This window comes from Polypterus senegalus, chromosome 12 (genome assembly GCF_016835505.1).
Source record: "Polypterus senegalus isolate Bchr_013 chromosome 12, ASM1683550v1, whole genome shotgun sequence".
NCBI lineage: Eukaryota > Metazoa > Chordata > Cladistia > Polypteriformes > Polypteridae > Polypterus > Polypterus senegalus.
Genome location: NC_053165.1, coordinates 78,903,821 through 78,921,446, shown reverse-complemented (window position 1 = coordinate 78,921,446; position 17,626 = coordinate 78,903,821). Strand labels below are relative to the sequence as shown.

The following is a 17,626-nucleotide window of genomic DNA, read 5'->3' as shown; positions in this document are numbered from 1 at the left end:
TATTGTTTCAGGCCACTGTGGCAATCCGTGGGCTGCGTCAGAGTAACACCGTTCAGGCCCATCACATGTACGCAAGTCCCTGTTGCAGCGAGAGGTGGCGCGATGTCATTAACAGCTTCATCTTTTTATTTTTCTCTCCTCTGCAGCAGCCAGAAGACGGCCCATGTGAGACGATAAAACCCCGCCCCCTTTCAGGTGTAGCGCTATAAAGGTCCAGCGCCTCCTGACGTCAGCAACATTTACTTCTAGGGCACGTTTTCATGTAAATGATGGAGCTGAAAGTGCTTTACAAGGTGAAGAAAGAAAAAATATAATTAGGCAATACTAATTAACAAAGAATAAAGGAAAGTCTAATGGTCAGAAAAAACTCCAAAGGGCTGCAGAAAAAAAAAAGTCTGCAGGGATTCCATGGCCACGGGACCACCCAGCCCCCTCTGGGACATCTACCTAACATCAGTGATCTCAATCAGTCCTCATGGCTTTCAGGCTTCACGTGGAAGAATTAGATGATGATGATCATCATGTGGACCTCTGGCCTTCAAACCATCAATGGAGGGACTGCAATGGTGATTGATCAGCTTGTGGGGGTGCAGATAGCCACCAAAAAAATGGAAAAAGAACAGCAGAGAATTTAGGGGTTAGTAGGGATTGTGGGGAAATGATAAAAATGAGAATAAAATGCATATACAGAATATCTGGGTTACACTAAAATGAAGCTCGGAGAAAGTCATGTTACACTAATAGGTTTTTAGCAGTTTTCCAGCTCCAACGTATCAGCCTGGTATATTTCTATCGGTAAACTTGTACTCCTGATTCGAGGTGCATCACAGCAGAAGGCTGCCTCACCACTTCTTTTAAGTTTAGCTTCTGGAATTCTAAGCAGACCCTCATCCTCAACATAGACAAGACCAAAGAAATAATATCGGACTTCAGGAAGAATCCTCCCCGTCTACAGCCTCTTATCATCAAAGGGACTGAGGTGGAGATGGCCGACAGACACAGATTCCTGGGATTGCAGGTTACATCAGACCTGAGCTGGACTCTTAACACCACAGCCACAGTGAAAAAAGCCCAGCAAAGGCTCGTTCTCCTTCTCTGCCCCAATGCCACACTCTCGTTCTGCAAGCCTCTCTCTCTCTCTCACTTGTTTCTTTTTTCATCTCTTTCCTTTCAATCTCCTGTGTCCTTCCGTACTTATATGGCTCTGTGAGCACAGTGTCTCAGCCACACACCGCAGGAAGTCAATGACATAACTGAGAACAGTCGCACCTTCATGTGCAGGTGCGTCTCACCCACGGAGACCGACTCAGCCAAACGGATTATTTATTAAAAACTGGCCATTCGTTCAGAGCCACGAGCCTGCTATGTCACAGTGCCCAATGTTGGAGAGAGTGAGGAACGAGTGTGTTGCACTTGGTGGTGGTAATAAGTTCAAGTCAGCGATCCAACCAAACGTCTCAAATGTCGAAGGAGGTGTCCTTATATTCTCTTCTCTGTCCCAATCTACACCCAATGCTTCATCTCTCGCGAGTACTGAAAGTTCTCGTTGGGGACAAGACAAGTACAAATGAAGATGTCAGCGAGGCGAAGTTTGAAGGAGAATTCCAACTTCTATTCTTCAGGCCTGTGCATTGTGGCTCTTTAAGAAAATTACAAGCATAAAACTGATTTATGTTCCAATATAAAAAGACAGCTCACGAACAATAACAACAATAACTCAAGCAGAACTCAACTGCCTACAGCTAAAAAAAAAAAAAAGTATTGCCAGTTTTCCAAAGAATGAATATGCCAGCATTAATAATCCTACATCTCACAATAGCTCACCATATCCCGAAGCCATTATCACTTTACTTAAAAGCTCATATTGTGAAAACTAGCAGACTTGAAATGTTGGAAAAAAAATCTCACATTAATGCACTTTATTCAGAATGCTAGGAAAAAGTATGCCAAACCATGCTAGATTCAAATAAAAGCCTCCTTTTCTACAGGAACCTAAAAGAAAAGTGTTATGTCATTTATTGGCCACATCCTCAATGTCATTTATAACTCTTTATCATGGACTGCCACTCGGGTGAAATTCAGGTGACAAATGAATAGCTGCAGTTTAGAGAAGAGAGATGAGGACTCGAGGACGTGGCCCACTCCGACATGCTTGAAGAATAAAAACCTGTTAAGCCGTGAAAGGAGGAGACCACGTGAGAAACTAATTTAGGTCGATAAAGGAGATCCGGCAGAATCCGTCCGGCCTAGACGGCGAATCGTGTACTCAAAGATACCAGTGGAAATTAAGGACTGCAAAGAGTCGTGAGAATCAGGAACAAACTACTGAGGCACGGAGTTCAAGCAGACACCCTGACAACCTCGCAGCAATAACTGGGTGAGACACTAGAGCGAATTAGATATCAAGCTAAACAAACGAGCGACAAATTGCTCTCCTCTCATTGGTCAAGTTTCTGACATTCCTCGAGGTGGTCATGAGGGTGGCTCCACACTTACAGGTAAACTTGGAAACATTTTTTTTTTCCTTTACTAGGGGGCTTCACCCCCCCGGCATGTGCTACACGCCAGCCAGTTTGCATCTCTGTCAATCTATCAATTTTTTGTGACTTTCGAATGGTAGTAGTTTTATAATCTCTAACCTGCACTGCATGTGTATCGTGCCAACATTTTTGAACCTCTTTACAACGTTCTACTTTGTCTTCTACTCTTTGTCTTTTATTTCCGACCCCACTTGGAGCCGAGTGTGCAGGAACTGTGTCCGACAATAGCAGTGGACCTTGGGCGTGCCGGGCACTTCACGTCTCTGCCACTCGTGTATGTTAATTTCACTTTCACCAAACACCAAATCTTTTAATTCTCACAGATACGCCTCTTAATTGGGAAGAAACACTACTTTTTCCTGATGGCAACACAATTTAGAAGATCGACAAGTCTCAGACTTAAAGTTTAAAGCCGAACAATATCTAAATACTTCTGTCATATCACCTATGTCCACATATTCAATCTCTTTTCACTGTTCCGTTATTTCACCAAGTAATAATTTCCGTTTGTTAGCGCTAATGCAACATTTACTATCAGCTTTTTGAGACTTTCGAATTTTAGTACTTTCATTAACGACGTTTTGCTTTGTCTTCTACTCGGTCTTTTCTTCTTCTACTGTTTGTCTTTTATTTCTGCCCCCACTTGGACCCATTAGGTTTTCACTTCATCTCTTGGCACAAAGTCTTGTGTCGCGGGATTTTAAATTATCTCTATGAAAATGTCTCGTCTCATCTCTCTGAAAAAGTCTTGTCCCAAGATGTTTTTATATAATAGAGAGATATTTATTTTGGCCTTCCGTCCACACTGAAAAAAGGAAAATTATATCATTTTAAAACCCTCTCCTACATTTATACATTTTTGCATTTTATTTTTCGCATACAAATTATAGCAAAATGAGATCCCTTATAACTTTGCAAGATACTGAAAAATTAGTTCACGCTTTTGTTTTTCGTTGACTGGTTTACTGTAATGCACTCCTCTCGGGACCACAAAAAAAAAGTTAGTTAGTGCAGAATGGAGCTCCCAGAATCTTAACTAGGAAAAGAAAACCCGAGCACATCACACCAGTCTGAGCGTCACTACACTGGTTAACCGTGCCATTTAGAATTGACTTTAAAATATTTTTTAAATCATCTCACTCCATCCTGTATTTCAGAATGGCTGTCACCCTGTACTCCAAATCGTAACCTTAGATCTTCAAATGAGGGTCTGCTTAGAATTCCAAGAGTTCAACTTAAAAAGAAGTGGTGAGGCGGGTGGCCTTCTGCGGTGATGCACCTCAAATCTGGAATAGCTGACCAACAGAAACTCGCCAGGCTGATATGGTGGAGCACTTTAAACAAACTGCTAAGAACCCGTTATTTTAAGATGGCTTTCTCATACCTTCATTTTAGTGTAACCCTGATATTCTGAGTATGCATTTAATTATCATTATTATCATTTCTATCATGGCTCCACAATCCACACTAACCCCTTCTTTGTCTGGTTTACTGTGGTTGTGATCTACTCCACCACCACCTGATCAGGGCACCGTGCATCGATGAATTGAAGGCCAGAGGTTCACATGTCCATCATCGTGCAATTCCTCCACATGAAGCCTGATTTTGTGAGGCAGAATGCCTAGTGGGGGCCGGGTGGTCTTGTGGCCTTGGAACCCCTGGAGATTGTTTTTTTTATTCTCCAGCCCTCCTCCCTGGCCATCAGACCTTACTTTACCCCTTGTTAATTAGTACTGCCTAATCTTATTTTCTTTATACATCTTGTAAAGCACTTGTAAAGCTACACCATTTGTATGAAAACGTGTTCTAGAAATAAATGTTGTTGTCACGTAGCAGCTATGTTTGAGAAAAAAAAACAAAAAAACAGCTTTACAAAAAAATGCTGTCAAGTGATCGAGTGTGGACTTCCAACTTCTTGCTGCAATGCCCTTTGTGATTTCATGTATGACTTTTCAGTGTCAGTCACACTTTGCACCCACCTGAATATTTCAGCATGTTTGCCCCCCAGCTCTGTATGTGTCATGGCACTGGCTACCTCAGAGTTGTAAAAGCAGCTGTAATTTGTCCATTCAGACGAACTCCAGCATGGCGCTCTGTTCCAATGTTCATGGTTTTCTTTCTGGAATGTGATTGACTTTGTTTGTCCCATAAACGAACTGCGCATACCCAGTGAGGAAGACTTCCACATCTGTAGTATTCCTGTGCAGCTGCAGAAAACCACCAGCGACGTTGGACAGAATACGTTTGAAATGAGAGCAGCATTCTCAGATGGATCCATGTCAGTGTGGATAAGGCCTAAAGCAAGACTGGCACACCACACTTGCCTGCAGGCAAGCACAAGGCAGAAAAAGGCAAACCACACAAACAGCCATTGTCAGATGCCATACTGGTAAGAATATGAATCATGCAGCAATGTTTACAAATGGCTGTTTTTGCAAACGGAGAGAAAGGAGAGGACTTAATCACTTTGTATGGGGCTTCTGTGCAGCCTGTACTAATGTCATTATTCATCTTTCTCACAGAGTAATTGTATTCATTTCTCAATGTGATTTAGACATTCACATTTGACTGGTACTTGTCAGACTGCATTACTCACACAGAATAACACACAAATGAATGTGGACATCGTGAACTGGAGTCGTAAAGGCGCCTTATGCATCTCGGCGTGGGGGAGAGCAGGAACATGCACGATTTACTTGGGGTTTATGCACTGCCTGTCATATGGGAAACCTGATCAGCAGCAGGGGGGGGCAAACCCCATCCCCAAACAAAGCACTCTCAAGACACCATCCATTTGTTCAACCACAATTAAGATCAATTTGGCACATAAAGTGCTTTTATGCTGCAAGCAGTAGGCAAAAATGTCCGCCGTGTTCAACTTTAAAAAAAAAAAAAATGGGCTTTGAAAAAGCAGACTTGCCTCACAGACAAAACCCCAAGCTTTAAACACTTTGTTCTTTAAAGAGGGGCATTTATTTCATAGAACGGTTATAACAATACAAATCAAAATTGCCATGTAGCACATCAAAAAAAAAAAAAATAAATAAATAGTTGAACAGTCCTTTATTTCAGAGTCCGCACCTTGAGACTTGAAATGCAATGATGCATACATTTATCAAGTTTTCATAAACGGCAAAACGCCCCGTAAGAGCATTAAACTTTTTAGTTATTCGTATTATCACCATCTCAGAGGAATCTGCACAAGTGACAAGTTTGGTCTAACCATACACAAGGCTCACCACACGGAAAGAAAGAAAAATCAAAAATAAGTGGAAAGTAAGACCATGAAATGGAATCATCAAATGTGTCGTGCTTGCAGGGACTCGGATTATAGCTAGTGATACTTAGAACATTGTTCAATACGTCATTTAACATTAAAAAAAAAAAAAATACACACCCCCCAACTCCACACTTTCTATTATATACACGTTATAGTCAGTGCCGGATTAAGACGAAATTGGGCCTGATGCTGCAGCGCAAAACAGGCCTATTTTTTCCTCGGCATTGGCGCACATGCATTCATCTCTCACCGTACATGCGCACTCAGACCGACCAAGGAGCCTTATTTACTTGCGACGAAACCAGCCAGCCTTTATTGAACATGAATGATAATAAGGACGTAGTGTCGTAACAACTCGAGATTAACACCAAAATATGTAACATCAACACTCAATAGCAATTGTCAGAAAAGTGCACTTAATGCAGAAAACCTAACAAGGAAATACACAAAATTTCGCAATTCTCTTACAAAACAGAGTAAGAAACAATGAATTTGCAGAGACATTGGGTCAAAGTGACTCAGTTCAGGCTCTTGAGGGTAAAAATTTGTCCACAGTTTAAATTTAATAATAGATCAGAATCCTGTTGAGGATTTAAAAAATTCTAAACATCCATGCCGGGCCCGCGGGGCGTCTTTTTAGTTTTACCTTTACAGATAACCATTTAAATAGCCATCGATTTTTACTGTACAACTAACTTTCAAGGTGAAAAATTTACTACGTGGCACTAACCGAACAATAATAAAATGGCAAGAATTCCCAAGATACTGCAAAAAACACAGCTAAATTACTAAGAAAACTGTTTAACGTAACATTGATAGCATTAATTTGAAATCTTCGGTTAAAAATAAACACGACGACGTAATAGTTACGTCACAGCGCAAAGAACAATAGTAACCGTACAATAAGTAACGCTGTGTCTAGGCGTCCGAAAGTCGGACTGCAAATGTCATTCTAAGAATTATTTTGAGGTTAATACAGCAAAGGAAAACTGTCCAGCTTCCGGAAAATTCTTGCCTGTTTTCATCTGGGCCTATTTTAGGAATGGGCCTAATGCTGCAGCATCAATATCACCCACCTCAATCCAGCCCTGGTTATAGTGTTGTGGCAGACAACCAGGGACCTTACCCCGCCGGGATGCCTGGGAAAGGGAAGGACCAGGAGAGGGGCAGTATCTTCCCTGGGGTACAAGAGGGTGGCATCCCTGGATTACATTAGGGCCACCACAAGGGGGCGCCTGGACAGCTCCGGAGCCTTGGCATGCAGCACTTCTGCCACACCCGGAAGTGCTGCTAGAAAAGAAGCCGAGCTAAACGGACACGCAGCACTTCCGGGTGCAGTAAAAAGAAGGACGCCTCACTCCACTCAGAGAGCCGGAGTCGAGTGGAAGAGGATGGAGCTTGCAAGAGAGGAGTGGAGGCAGCATAAGAAAGAGATAAGGACGGAGTTTACTGGCGATTTGCGCATTAACAGAGAATAAAAAGTGCGTGCGTTTTGGATATCTGGCCGTCTCTGTGTCCGGGGATCTTTCACAGTGCCTATAAAAATATTAAAGGGAGGTGAATACTTGTGCCAACAATTATCTGTGCTTTCTACTTACAGTGTAATTCATCATTGCCAAATTCATCTTGGGCACAAATAAACTTTATTTAATGTCACATTTCTTAATTTAGATGTCTTTCCACAGAGCTGGAGGTGACAGAGTTAAAGATGCTAAGATTTGCATTGGGTGTGACGAGGATGGACAGGATTAGAAATGAGGACATTAGAGGGTCAGCTCAGGTGGGACGGTTGGGAGACAAAGCCAGAAAGGCGAGATGGTGTTGGTTTGGAGTGATGCTGGGTATATTGAGAGAAGGGTGCTAAGGATAGAGCTGCCAGGTAAGAGGAGAAGAGGAAGGCCTAAGAGGAGGTTTATGGATGTGGTGAGTGAGGACATGCAGGTGACGGGTGTAAGAGAGTGAGATGACGAGGACAGGAAGAGATGGAAAAAGATGATCCGCTGTGGCGACCGCTAATGGGAGAAAAAGAGAGAAAGAGGTTAGGAGCAGGCACTGGTACAGGGCATTGCCACACCCACACCACATGACAAACCAACTCAGGATCTCAGATTAGGACCCAAGTGCAGCCTTGCAACGAGTGACACCTCAACACCACACCAGTTCAGATGGAATAGAACCAGTGTGAAGTTTTTTATGGTGGCTGGAGTGCAGGTTTTTCCTTGTAGGTTGGAGGGCCTACATGCAGGTCTGGATGTAGATTAATGTCATACCGAGGACAAAGCAATTGCAGACTAAGGGCCTTGCACTAGTGCCCAATGAAGTAGAGTCACTTTCGGCATAACAGGAGCAGCCGAAAGAAGAAAACAATGACTTTGCACAAATGGTGGCACGGAGGCGTGGAAACCAGGGTTCACATCCAGGGTCCTCCCTGAGTGGAGTTTGCATGTTCTCCCCTTGACCTTTGGGTTTCCTCCCTCTGTCCACAAACACGTGAAGTGAACTGGCGACGCTAAATTGCCTCCAGTGTGTGTTTGGTGTGCAGGTGTGTGTGGGTGCTTGCCCTGTAATGGACTGGCGCGCTTTTGTCAAAAGGGTTGTGCCTGCCTTGTGCCCTATGCTAGCTGGGAGAGGCTCCAGCACCCCCAAACCGCAGCCCTTGGATGGATTAAATGAGTTAGAAAATGACAAGACTTTGCACAGATCTGCGTTACCTTTGACATGAGAGAGTACAATACAATACAATTTATTTTTGTGTAGCCCAAAATCACACAAGAAGTGCCGCAATGGGCTTTAACAGACCCTGCCTCTTGACAGCCCCCCTGCCTTGACTCTCTAAGTCGACAAAGGGTCTTTTTCTGTTGACCAGTGTGAAAAAAGCCAAATTAAATCCATTGTGATTCAATGTTAAATAAAATGATCAAACTCCCAAGTAGGTGAAACCTTTAAATATTTGACAGTAACAAAACACTACAGTTTTTGCTTTGACATTTTGAATTACTAAATCTCTCAACACTTGAATGTAAGAGCAGACAATAGTTTGCCATATTTTGATTTCCCCATATTACACTTCAATGCCTACCTCTTACAAGTTGCGCACTCACAATCGGGGTCTATAGGTTGGAAGTCCTTTGCAAATTGCTTGTGCCGGAGCTGTAAGGATCCCCAAGGCACTAAGGCCGTGCCAAACCTCTGCAACAAGAGAAAGCCCCAGTTAATTGTTGCTTGTTTTAAGACAATCCCACCAAAGAGAGGAGGAAAAGGAAAAAACTCTAGTGGACACTCACGGCTGTCCTTGTTGGAAACACACAGTCAAACATGTCACATCCCAGGGCTACACACACCACCAAATCTGTGGCGTATCTGAAACATAAGAAAGAATAAAAGGAAAACGGTCATTCAGCTTAACACAACAAGATTTATTTCTATAGCACCTTTTCATACAAATAATGCAGCTCAAAGTGCTTTACATGATGAAGAAAGACAAAATAAGGGAACACTAATTAACATAGAATAAAAGTAAGGTCCGATGGCCAGGGAGGACACAAAAAATTAAAAAAATAAAATCTGCAGGGGTTCCAGGCCACGAGACCACCCAGCCCCCTCTAGGCATTCTACCTAACATCAATGACATCAATCAGTCCTCATTGGATTCAGGGTTCTCATGGAAGGACTTGACGATGACGGTAACGTAGTGAGTCACCAATTCCACTCTTTTACTAACTACTGAAATCGTCAGGAAAAATTGAAATGTAGAGATGTCAGGTAATTGAAAGGAACTACTCTGGGCGTCTCTCTCCTAGGAGGATTCGTTTTGCTGACAGGCTCGCCTCGCTTGTGTATTAACGGCTAAGCGTCTTTGTCTTTCTTTGGAGGTTTCGTTTTGCTGACGTGCAGGCACCACTAGCATTATTAGCGGCTAAGCGAGTTTTTCGGTTTCCTCGGAGGCAGAGGCCTTACCCCGACTCCACCTTTCACTTCCATGCCGGACAGACAGACACACACACATCCACGCATAGACATACAGTGGTGTGAAAAACTATTTGCCCCCTTCCTGATTTCTTATTCTTTTGCATGTTTGTCACACAAAATGTTTCTGATCATCAAACACATGTAACCATTAGTCAAATATAAACACAAGTAAACACAAAATGCAGTTTTTAAATGATGGTTTTTATTATTTAGGGAGAAAAAAAATCCAAACCTACATGGCCCTGTGTGAAAAAGTACTTGCCCCCTTGTTCAAAAATCACCTAACTGTGGTGTATCACACCTGAGTTCAATTTCCGTAGCCACCCCCAGGCCTGATTACTGCCACACCTGTTTCAATCAAGAAATCACTTCAATAGGAGCTGCCTGACACAGAGAAGTAGACCAAAAGCACCTCAAAAGCTAGACATCATGCCAAGATCCAAAGAAATTCAGGAACAAATGAGAACAGAAGTAATTGAGATCTATCAGTCTGGTAAAGGATATAAAGCCATTTCTATAGCTTTGGGACTCCAGTAAACCACAGTGACAGCCATTATCCACAAATGGCAAAAACCGGAGTGGCCGGCCGACCAAAATTACCCCAAGAGCGCAGAGACGACTCATCCGAGAGGTCACAAAAGACCCCAGGACAACGTCTAAAGAACTGCAGGCCTCACTTGCCTCAATTAAGGTCAGTGTTCACGACTCCACCATAAGAAAGAGACTGGGCAAAACGGCCTGCATGGCAGATTTCCAAGACGCAAACCACTGTTAAGCAAAAAGAACATTAGGGCTCGTCTCAATTTTGCTAAGAAACATCTCAATGATTGCCAAGACTTTTGGGAAAATACCTTGTGGACTGATAAGACACAAGTTGAACTTTTTGGAAGGAAAATGTCCCGTTACATCTGGCGTAAAAGGAACACAGCATTTCAGAAAAAGAACATCATACCAACAGTAAAATATGGTGGTGGTAGTGTGATGGTCTGGGGTTGTTTTGCTGCTTCAGGACCTGGAAGGCTTGCTGTGATAGATGGAACCATGAATTCTACTGTCTACCAAAAATCCTGAAGGAGAATGTCCGCCATCTGTTCGTCAACTCAAGCTGAAGCGATCTTGGGTGCTGCAACAGGACAATGACCCAAAACACACCAGCAAATCCACCTCTGAATGGCTGAAGAAAAACAAAATGAAGACTTTGGAGTGGCCTAGTCAAAGTCCTGACCTGAATCCAATTGAGATGCTATGGCATGACCTTAAAAAGGCGCTTCATGCTAGAAAACCCTCAAATAAAGCTGAATTACAACAATTCTGCAAAGATGAGTGGGCCAAAATTCCTCCAGAGCGCTGTAAGAGACTCATTGCAAGTTATCGCAAACGCTTGATTGCAGTTATTGCTGCTAAGGGTGGCCCAACCAGTTATTAGGTTCAGGGGGCAATTACTTTTTCACACAGGGCCATGTAGGTTTGGATTTTTTCTCCTAAATAATAAAACCATCATTTAAAAACTGCATTTTGTGTTTACTTGTGTTATATTTGACTAATGGTTAAATGTGTTTGATGATCAGAAACATTTTGTGTGACAAACATGCAAAAGAATAAGAAATCAGGAAGGGGGCAAATAGTTTTTCACACCACTGTATTTAGAAGATAGGAAGGGTATGTACTGGGGGCAAAAATATGTTCAGAAATAAAAATACACGGGGAAAAAAAGAACAGAGTTAAAGGACTGTATAAAATTGTATTTGGTTTCTGAAACAATGTCCTTTATCTGTTGTCTCCCTTTGCTGTGTATTTGTAATATCTAGCATTAGGATAATTTAATATTACAATGTTAATTAACGAGGACTTTGAATTGCCTTCTAAATGTAACTAAATAGACCTGTTGTTAGACTTTATGCTTCTGTGGCCATTCACTGCAGTCCCTCCATTGAGCGAGAGGTCTACTTTCACAAGGGCGCTTTTCCATAACCCTGAGCTGATGCGTCACAAGCCACTGTTTTAGTTTCCATTAACTCTAATATCAGAGACACTTCATATCTTATAAGTCTTTCAATTCCAGACCCCCAGGAAGAAAGCATGTGATGGAATTGGGTGCCGAGACTCGTCCAAACAGGACTGGAATGAAGCGGGGGATTCGAGCCTGCACTTTGACATCAACGAATTCAGACCCACATAAATTTGGGATGAAAAAGCAGCTCTATCACTCTCTCTCTCAATAGAGATCAATCAACACACTAAGACACACAGCCACCTGGTCACCCATTACCCAAGTTGTATTAATTTTCCACACTCACTGCTCTCAGTTTATACCTTTGGCATAATAATCTCTATATATAATCTTCCTTTGGATCTTGATCTTTGTTTGTCCGCAAATGAATTAGAAGAAGCAGCACTAGATGGCAGTAGAGAGACAGCTAAAACACAGGCATTGCATTAAGAATCTCCTCCAGGCTTTTACTACTGAAGACTGCAGTACGCCAGTCACACCTCAAAACACAGACATTCAAACTAAACAAATTGTTGTGCTTTAAATTAACTAAAGAGATCTTCATTTAGATCTTGATCTTTGTTTGTCCGCGAATTCCACGCATGCGTAGACCACCTTCCAGTTTAGTACGTCGTTGTTACTCACGGATGTCAACAATGTGCCGGAATAACGAAAGGGGTGGCGGACAGTGTTACGCTGGTTAGCTCCTGAGGCCTGGTTAGAGAATGAGATTGGCGAAGATAAAAGGTACGTGCCTACGTAACATATGAATGAAAGAAAGACAGTGGGTAAAATGAATGACAACGTAACAGCACGTTCCGGAAATTCTTATTGTTACGTTGTAGCCGGCGAGTGCTGCGCGTCTCACAGTTGTACCGTGGCTTGCTCACATGTCAGTGAAGTGATCCCTATTCATGCTTTAAAGAGCCTGGATACCTATGTGTCCCCCTTTTATAACCATTGCTCCGTGTATATTGTCTTACTCTTTGGATTGCCACAAAGCAACCTGCGAGATTGGAGAAAGGTTGAGAAGACATTGTGAGAGGAAACGACAGCGTCGTGAAAACGAGACGGTCTGTGAACGGACAGAAGCAGAAATGCTCCTACACCACCACATAATTACGATTCGGACAGTGATTTCCGAGTAGGCCGTTCCTATCGAATCAATGTCCAAGGGTTTTCTTTTGTAATTTTGTTTCCTTTATAAAAAAAATCATAATGCTGGGCGACAAAGGGCCCAGTTCACGACTGGCAGCCGCGTTTAAACAGGTAGCCCTTCACAGACAACTTTAACACACGCAACATAGTTGGGCGCACATGGCTAGTGCAGGAATAAATGTGTAACTTTCTCTCCTCTCTGTTCTAGTACTCCATTTAATTACACGAGGTTACTGATGTAAAATATTAAAAGGGATGAATTTAACTACAACAGGATTTAACCGTAACATTGGCCAGGTTGGTAAGAATAAACAAACAAGGGCTATACAAAAGATTGGGGGCTTTATAAAATGAGGAGCCTAAAATGGAAAGGATGGTCACTCTACTTGGACAAAACAGGGAAGGAGAGGCCATCACTGCAGAGTCTACAGCAAGAAAGGAAGTAAATTAGCATAGTTCTGATTTATTAATTAACCAATCAACTAACTTTGCAATGCAGAGTGAAACCCACAAAGAATGGGCAACAGCATATGAAGTACACCAACATGGCACCACAGTAATGAATCAGACTGGTGTCTAAAGCACTGCCAATGAGTACCATAAAGATACACATCTTAACAAAGCTGTCCATTAGAGCTTGAAACATCAGCAATAAACAGAAACAAAAGTTACAATTAACATAACAAAACTGTATCATGACAAAATGTGCTACCATGACAAAACACTTGACGACTCACATTTTTCTAACCTATAGGATACAATAATTGTATCCGAGAAACAAATAAAATATGCCATTTAACATACGGTGATCATAATGAAGTTGTGAATGATAAAGCCTATAAATAACAAAACAATACAATGATGACAAAATACACACCTTAGTCACTATATTTATTATCTACAGCTTCCTTCATTTACTTACCCGACACCCATAAGATATCGTGGTTTGTCCCTTGGCAGGTCATCCGTACTGAGTGTGACCATCTTCCAGAAGTGGTCTTTTTCCTCTCCACCACTGAGTCCACCAATGGCAAAGCCTGGGACATCTCGCTTTGTCATCTCTGTTGACAACACCACAAAGAGTCAACATTCAGAATTTGTAGTTTCACCGAGGAGCACAAAATTACTTTACAACACTAATAATACGGAAAGGTGAACAAAAAACACCCATCGTTTAGACATTAGAAATGAAAATGGTGACGCGAGGAAGAAGGTGGCGATGCCCAGGTAAAGACAACTGGCAAAAAAAGAAAATATGCATGGTGTTTTAGCCATACACTGATACAGTTTGGGGGACACTCACCTCACCATCACTGCGTCATTCTCACTTAGCAAGCTGTCCATTTTTATTTTCTTATTCTGAAAATGATTTGGCCAAAATAGCAAATGCTTAAGAGTTACCCCCTTAATGGTATCTAAATGCCGACACCATCAAATGCGAAAGGGGGGCAAGGACTTCAGTGGCATATTTACTCGTCGGCTCATTTGTAACAAATGGTTCTTAATGAGCATACAGTATGGCAATAACGTCATGGCTCCCATTCAGCATGCCAAGCTGTTTGCGCCAGTGTCTGCAGTACCCGTCATTGTGTTAAAGCCATGATTTTTACTTTTTTTTAGTTGTTTTCCTCATTTCTGAATTCTGTTCTTCATGCTGTGCTGTTATTTCTATTACTTTTGTTTATTATACACCACGTCATTAGCTGTACAACAATTCCTTGTGTTTTGTGAGTGGAACCCCAAGAAATCACTGCAAGCGGGCCCTGCCTCTGCCTTTATAAATCAGCCAGGAAGGAGGATTCAGCAGCACTGCACTGAGGGTTTGTGCGTAAGAATTGCTTTTCATTTGGATTTACTGGTATTTCTGATTATTTTCTGCTTTGTCTGTGTGTGAAAAGGGGTCCATGGTGACATGTTGATTTTGAATAAGTGTGCCCCCCAAACTGCTGGCTCTAATTGGATGCGGGCGACAGAGTGAACACACTTTGCTCCAGGAACTGATTTGGGGGGTTTGCCCAGAGGTGACTGGGCCGGTGGTCTCATGGTCTGGAATCCCTACAGATTTTATTTTTTTCTCCAGCCGTCTGGAGTTTTTTGTTTTTCTGTCCCCCCTGGCCATTGAACCTTACTCTTATTCAATGTTAATTAATGTTGACTTATTTTGTTTTCTTATTGTGTCTTTTATTTTTCTATTCTTTATTATGTAAAGCACTTTGAGCTACTGTTTGTATGAAAATGTGCTATAGAAATAAATGTTGTTGTTTGCCTGCTGAATAGAGAAGGCAAGTGTGAGTGCCTATGTCAGGGCAGGTGCATCAATAGTTCCTTGGAGGAAGCGGCACAATGCCCAACTCGGGGCCAGTGGGAGTGTCAATTTAAAAGGAGCTGGCACATTAGAGAGAGAAGGGTTGGGGAGTAATAGGGAGAGAGAACAGAAACAATGTGTGGAGAGAACAGCATTGGGTGGAGAGATGAGACGGGCCGGACAGCTAGTGGGGGAAAGCCAGCACAATGTTCATGGGTCTCACAAAGGAGCGACACAGTGGCATTCCAGGGGCTGGTAGAGTGGGTGCGAGCATGGTGGAGTCCTACCCATGGATCCAAGCTACGACTGTGGGAGCATGGAGGATGACCAACGGGGTCGGGTGATGAAGACCACGGCAGTTAACATCTCTGCCAGCTGAGCGAGGAATGGGTGAGCTGGGGAGACGAGTTGTGTCAGGCTCGTCTGACTGTACACTAAGGACACGATGGCTGTGCTGCTCCTGCTTTTCATTTCTCATTCTAAGGATGGATTTTTATTTTTGTATTAAACTTTTGAGCATTGCACCTGTGGACAGAGTTTTGATTATTTTTTTTTATAATAAAAGTACTGTGGCACTTTTCTTCCTACCCCTGGCTATGTATGTCCTCATTTGCTAGTATCATCAGTTGTGGGATCGAGAGGCTCCTGCGAGCAGCAGGGCGAGTGGAGCCAACCCACACCGTCGCACTTTCGATTTTTGCTAATTGATTGTGCTTTGGGACTTGTTTGATTTGAACCCTCTTTTAGAAAATCCCTTTTGGCTATTTTGATTATTTTTGGTTTTTTTTTTTCCATTTGTAATAAATATTTTCTTTTTAAAGATTCTTTGTTCAGATTGACTTCACAAGCCAGAGGTTTTACAGTTTCTCTCCCTTGTGAGGTATCTTTCAAATTTTTGAGTATTTGGTACATTCAAGTTATTTTGATACAACCTGTGCTCATTTTCTGGGCCTGGTTAAGACAAAGCCAAGGCCTGCCTGTTGTGCTGGGAGGTCAGGGTGCCTTGGGATGGCAGTGAAGGTTCCTGGCATACCACTGTGGCTTATTTTTGAAGCCTTGCACCCTTTCACCATGTTCAGAACTGATTTTGACAATTGCTAGTCATCGGCATTTACTACACAAAAAAGTTTATTTGTAAAAGAAAAGGCAAAAGAAACAAAAGCTTTCAAGGCTATGGAAAAAATACACACACTTACAAATGTCTTGGAGATTATATATCTCAGCCAACCCGTTATGTCCTAACTACAAGGTCATGGGGGTCTGCTGGAGCCAATCCCAGCCAACACAGGGCGCAAGGAAGGAAACAAACCCCAGGCAGGGTGCCAGCCCACTGCAGGGTGCGCACACACACACACACCACGAACACACTAGGGACAATTTAGGATCGCAAAAGCACTACTGGAGTTCTTTTGGGTAAAGAACATTTTAAAGGCGCTATAACACAACAGGTGAGTAGCACAAACAGTACCTTAAATGTATTGGGATCATCTCTCGGTAGGAGAGCCCTTGTGAAAGGCGCTACACGACCGCTGTGGTACAGAAATGACATTTTCTATGCGATCCTGCAAATTTCTGCCTGACAACCTTGCACTACGTGCCTGTGATTTAAAAGAAAAATTATTCTGAGAAATGTGGACGCTACCCTTCCGTGCTTAACGGGTAGAAGGTTCAAACAATTCCCAAGTCCAAAACTTAACTTCTTAGATGTAAACCCTCCATCTTCTTAAAATAATTCATCACAAAAGCAACCTTGAATGTTGCGGGGTTTTAGTGACCTGAACTCACCTTAAGGGACAGTAAGTAGTCGTGCAGCGCAATTTACAAAAAGAGTTTTGCTTCGATGGCGCTGATTACACTCATTTGTAATCATTTTCACTCTCCCAGAGGCCGAGGGGGACTTGAAGTGTCACAAACAGTGTGAGAAGAGAGGACGCCGCCTGAAACTGCGAAGCTCTCGACCTGGCAGAGCAGCCCGACATTCTGCGCCTCCCAGCGTCCACTTTGTTCTCACGACCCCTCGCTGCTGAAGGCGGTGTCGTCTTCACGTTGTTTATAGCTCTGCACAGTTAAAAAGTATTAAGACGCAAAGCTGTTTTCCTCATCTCTCCTATTATCAAGTACTGCCAATTAAAAAAAAGTTATAATGTGGCAGTTTCCACGACAGTCACATGGATGAATAAATAAAACTTCTCTGTCAGAACGTGCTTGGCGGTGGACGGCTCAGCATTGGAGTCCAGAGAGGAGGGCTGGGAGAGGGCGACACGGGGCGCACTTCTATGGGATAGATCGGCGTGTTTGTGTTTACTTCTTTTCAATATCAGTAAAATAACTCTCACACAAAATACCTATAGCCTAAATACCTGGGAGTACAGCTGGATGATAAT

At 42.6% G+C, this 17,626-nt stretch overlaps 1 protein-coding gene across 1 annotated transcript in view; it reads right to left on the bottom strand.

The window, feature by feature from the left end:
* The window catches only part of qtrt1 (queuine tRNA-ribosyltransferase 1), a 64,305-nt gene that overhangs the window by 11,795 nt on the left and 34,884 nt on the right, over positions 1-17,626 (bottom strand). Inside the window, exons 6-8 of the mRNA XM_039772499.1 lie at positions 13,860-13,998; positions 9,105-9,180; positions 8,900-9,009 (exon numbers count right to left, since the gene is read on the bottom strand). Coding sequence (XP_039628433.1) covers positions 8,900-9,009; positions 9,105-9,180; positions 13,860-13,998 — 325 coding nt within the window. The remainder of the gene's footprint in view (positions 1-8,899; positions 9,010-9,104; positions 9,181-13,859; positions 13,999-17,626) is intronic.